We start from the raw sequence: 3,485 nt of genomic DNA on the forward strand, positions 1-3,485 counted from the left end.
CCACACACAAACACAGCCCCCCAAGATACCCTATTGCCCCATGCCACCATGACTGCACAGCAGCAACAGCAGCATGGAGATGTGCCCCACACTGCTGCCAGGCGGACAGGGGGCACCTCACCTTAGTGATCATGGTATTATAGTGCTCCCTTCTGTGCCAGGTCCTGCCCACTGGGCTACAAAGCTCTAGACAGGAGCGCAGCAGAGCTGGGAGCCCTGGCCCTGCATTCTCCCTGCCCTCTAAAGGCTCCATTGCAGCCATGGTGCCCACTGGGGACTTGGGGGGCACCTGGGCTCCATGCTCCGATCCAGCTGCAGCAGCTGCTACCTCCCACAGGCAGCAGCCAGGGCTCAGGCACTACTGGGCGAGTGGAAGGCACCATACAGAGGAAGTGGGAACGTAACTAGCGTCATGCTGAGGAAATTTGGGAAGCACTGACCTAACCACTTTGTCACCACTATAATGGAGCTGCAGCTACGGATACACAGAAGCCTACTATAGTAGATCTACATCTGTTGAGAGACATTCCTCATACTTGGGAAATGCTATCACCTAATGTATTTCTTCATTTTCTGGGATCAAGCCATGCAAAGACATTATACCCTGTTCTGCTGTGAAGAAATCAAGAATGGAGATAGAACTGAGTACAAGCAGCAAAAGAAAGATTATTTTCTTCCACTGTCAAACTGACAGTGAAATACTTCTGACCTTACAAAATAGGTTCTCTTAACTTAAAGGTGATTAGGAACAGTCAGCATGGGTTCACCAGTGGCAGGTCATGTCTGACCAACCCAACTGCCTTCTATGATGAGGTGACTGGTTCTTTGGATGTGGGCAAAGCAGTGGCTGTGGTGTACCTTGGCTTTAGCAAGGCTTTTGATATGATCTCCCACACGCAAGCTAAGGAAGCATTCTCACAGGCAAGCTAAGGAAGTATGGGATGGATGAATGGACTGTAAGGTGGATAGAAGACTGGCTAGAGCATCGAGCTCAGAAAGTAGTAATCAATGGCTTGATGTCTAGTTGGCAGCCGGTTTTGTTCAATATCTTCACCAATGGACTTGGAAGATAGCATAGAGCACACCCTCAGCAAGTCTGCAGACAACACCAAGCTGGGGGGAGTAGTAGACATGCACTGGAGGGTAGGGCTAGAATTCAGAATGACTTAGACAAATTGGAGGATTGAGTGAAAAGTCTCATGAAGTTCAGCAAGGACAAGCGCAAAAAGTCCTGCACTTAGGGGGGGACAATCCCATGCACTGATACAGGCTGGGGCCCGAGTGGCTGGGCAGCAGCACTGTGGAAAAGGACCTGGGAGTTATAGTGAACAATAAGCTGAATATGAGCTAGTAGTGTGGCCTTGTTGCCAAGAAGGCTAATGGCATACTGGACTGGATTGGTAGGTGTGTTCCCAGTAGGTCAAGGGAAGTGATTATTTCCCTTTATTCAGCACTGGTGAGGCCACATCTGGAGTACTGTGTTCAGTTTTGGGCCCCCCACTACAGAACGGAAGTGGACAAATTGGAGAAAATCCAGCAGAGGACAATGAAAATGGCAAGGGGGCTGGGACACACGACTTCTGAGGAAAGACTGAGAGAACTGGGCTTATTTAGTCTAGAGAAGAGAAGACTGAGGGGGGATTTAATAGCAGCCTTCAACTACCTTAAGGGGGTTCCAAAGAAGATGGAGCTAGACTGTTCTCAGTGGTGGCAGATGACACAACAAGGAACAACAGTTTTAAAAAAGGTGCAGCAAGGGAAGTTTAGGTTAGATATTAGGAAGAATATGAAAGTTTTTGGAACCAAATTTGGACTCCACTTACATTGGCAACACTTTAGGCCAAATGACATCTTGGAACTTGATTCTTAAGGAAAGTGATCTGATGAGCCATGATCAGATTTTTTAACAGTAGCAAACATTTGCTCAGTTAAGGCTTAACAATCTTAAATTTTTAAACCACTACCTCCGGAGCTCAACTGCTCGTCGTATTCGTTCCAGTCGAACCATATGTTCTCGCATTCTTTGTTCCTTCATTTTCTCAAAAGGCAAGATATCTTTTCTTGCTCTGTACTCTCTGAACTTCATTTTATCTTGAATGATACGCTCTTTGTTTCTTAATATCTGTGCCTGTAGACAGAGATTGCAGCAGTTATTATTTCAGAAGTTATATGCATCTAGTAACACTTCATAATATCACAGCTTCAAACGACTCAGCTTTGGCAATATTTCAGATTATGCTGAGTGTAATGTTACTTGCTCACTGATGGGAGATTAGGTAAATTGAGGACAATGTAAAAGTCTGACCATGACAGCACAGCACACTTTACAGAAGCTTACTTTGTCAAATCTTCCTCTTCTCACTGTCCTTGTGTGACCTTGGTCTCCTTTTGTTTGGTCTATAACAACCATCTGACCCGAACTTTTTCCACCTAAGGGGCGAAAATGCACACAACCAACCAAAGTTTCAACAAGCAAAGTACAAGTTAGATTGCGGAGTAACAATTTACAACTGAACATAAGAACCACAAAACAAGATAAAATTGTAAAATCTGATATGAACCATTTGCTACTGAAATATAAGATATTAAACCTTGAATTGAACAGATAATCCACATATATGAATGATAACATTCCCATCCTCTCAAAGAAAGTAATATAAAAAAAGATATTCTAGTAGTTAGTTTAAAAGCTCTAATAGAGAACCTTATTTGAGCATGAAAGGCAGAAAAAGTTTTTAGGTTTCTCTGCAGAGGCATTATTTGCTGCTACAAAAGCAAGAAAGATTCAGTAAGAAAAAAGCAACATAGCATACTTATTCGCTTCTTTTCTTCATTTTTTTTAGTGGATTCTTGATTAGGGCCACTTGATCCATTATCACTCTTCTCATCTTTACCTTCGTTTTTTTTGGCTTCTTTGTTTTCTTTTTTCTCCGATTTGTCAGATTTCTTTTCCTCCTTTTTGGTCGAAGGAGTTCTTGTTACAACAACAAGAAAAGCCAGTGAGAAAACTTTGGATTATATGGCTTCAGAATACACTTTGATGCCCCCTCAAACCTAAAGTAAAGCAAAATCTTACTTGTTAGTTTTGTCACTTGAGGCAGTCTTCTTATCCCCTACATTTCTACCAGAACCAGATTTCTCATCACTTTCTTTCTTCAACTCCTTCTTGGAAGGATCACCTTTTACCTATATATAAGAAAGGTATGCGTGTGTATATACACACAAGTAAATGATCCCAAAATACTCCTATTCTAAGAGTATATATTAAAAACTTACTTTCTCAACTGAAATTTGTTGTCCGTGAAGTTCTGTGCGATGAAGGTGTGCAATACACCTAGCCACTTCAGTACTGGAAGACATGGTTACAATACCATAACATTTTGCTCCAGGGCTTCGTGCATTTGTGACCACCTTTGCACTAAGGACCTAAATAGACAGAAGTTTGACAAAAAAAAAAAAAAAAAAAAAAAAGGGGGGGGGGGGGG

At 42.7% G+C, this 3,485-nt stretch overlaps 1 protein-coding gene across 2 annotated transcripts in view; it reads right to left on the reverse strand.

The window, feature by feature from the left end:
- SLTM (SAFB like transcription modulator) overlaps positions 1-3,485 on the reverse strand; it is a 46,839-nt gene that overhangs the window by 10,453 nt on the left and 32,901 nt on the right. For both annotated transcript variants that reach the window (XM_019504309.1, XM_019504308.1), the window contains 5 exons: positions 3,277-3,426; positions 3,077-3,186; positions 2,814-2,974; positions 2,339-2,430; positions 1,965-2,128 (listed from right to left, as the gene is read on the reverse strand). In XM_019504309.1, coding sequence (XP_019359854.1) covers positions 1,965-2,128; positions 2,339-2,430; positions 2,814-2,974; positions 3,077-3,186; positions 3,277-3,426 — 677 coding nt within the window. The remainder of the gene's footprint in view (positions 1-1,964; positions 2,129-2,338; positions 2,431-2,813; positions 2,975-3,076; positions 3,187-3,276; positions 3,427-3,485) is intronic.

The sequence above is a fragment of the Gavialis gangeticus genome, unplaced genomic scaffold (genome assembly GCF_001723915.1).
Source record: "Gavialis gangeticus isolate Ggan-Ray unplaced genomic scaffold, GavGan_comp1, whole genome shotgun sequence".
Taxonomy (NCBI): Eukaryota; Metazoa; Chordata; order Crocodylia; family Gavialidae; genus Gavialis; species Gavialis gangeticus.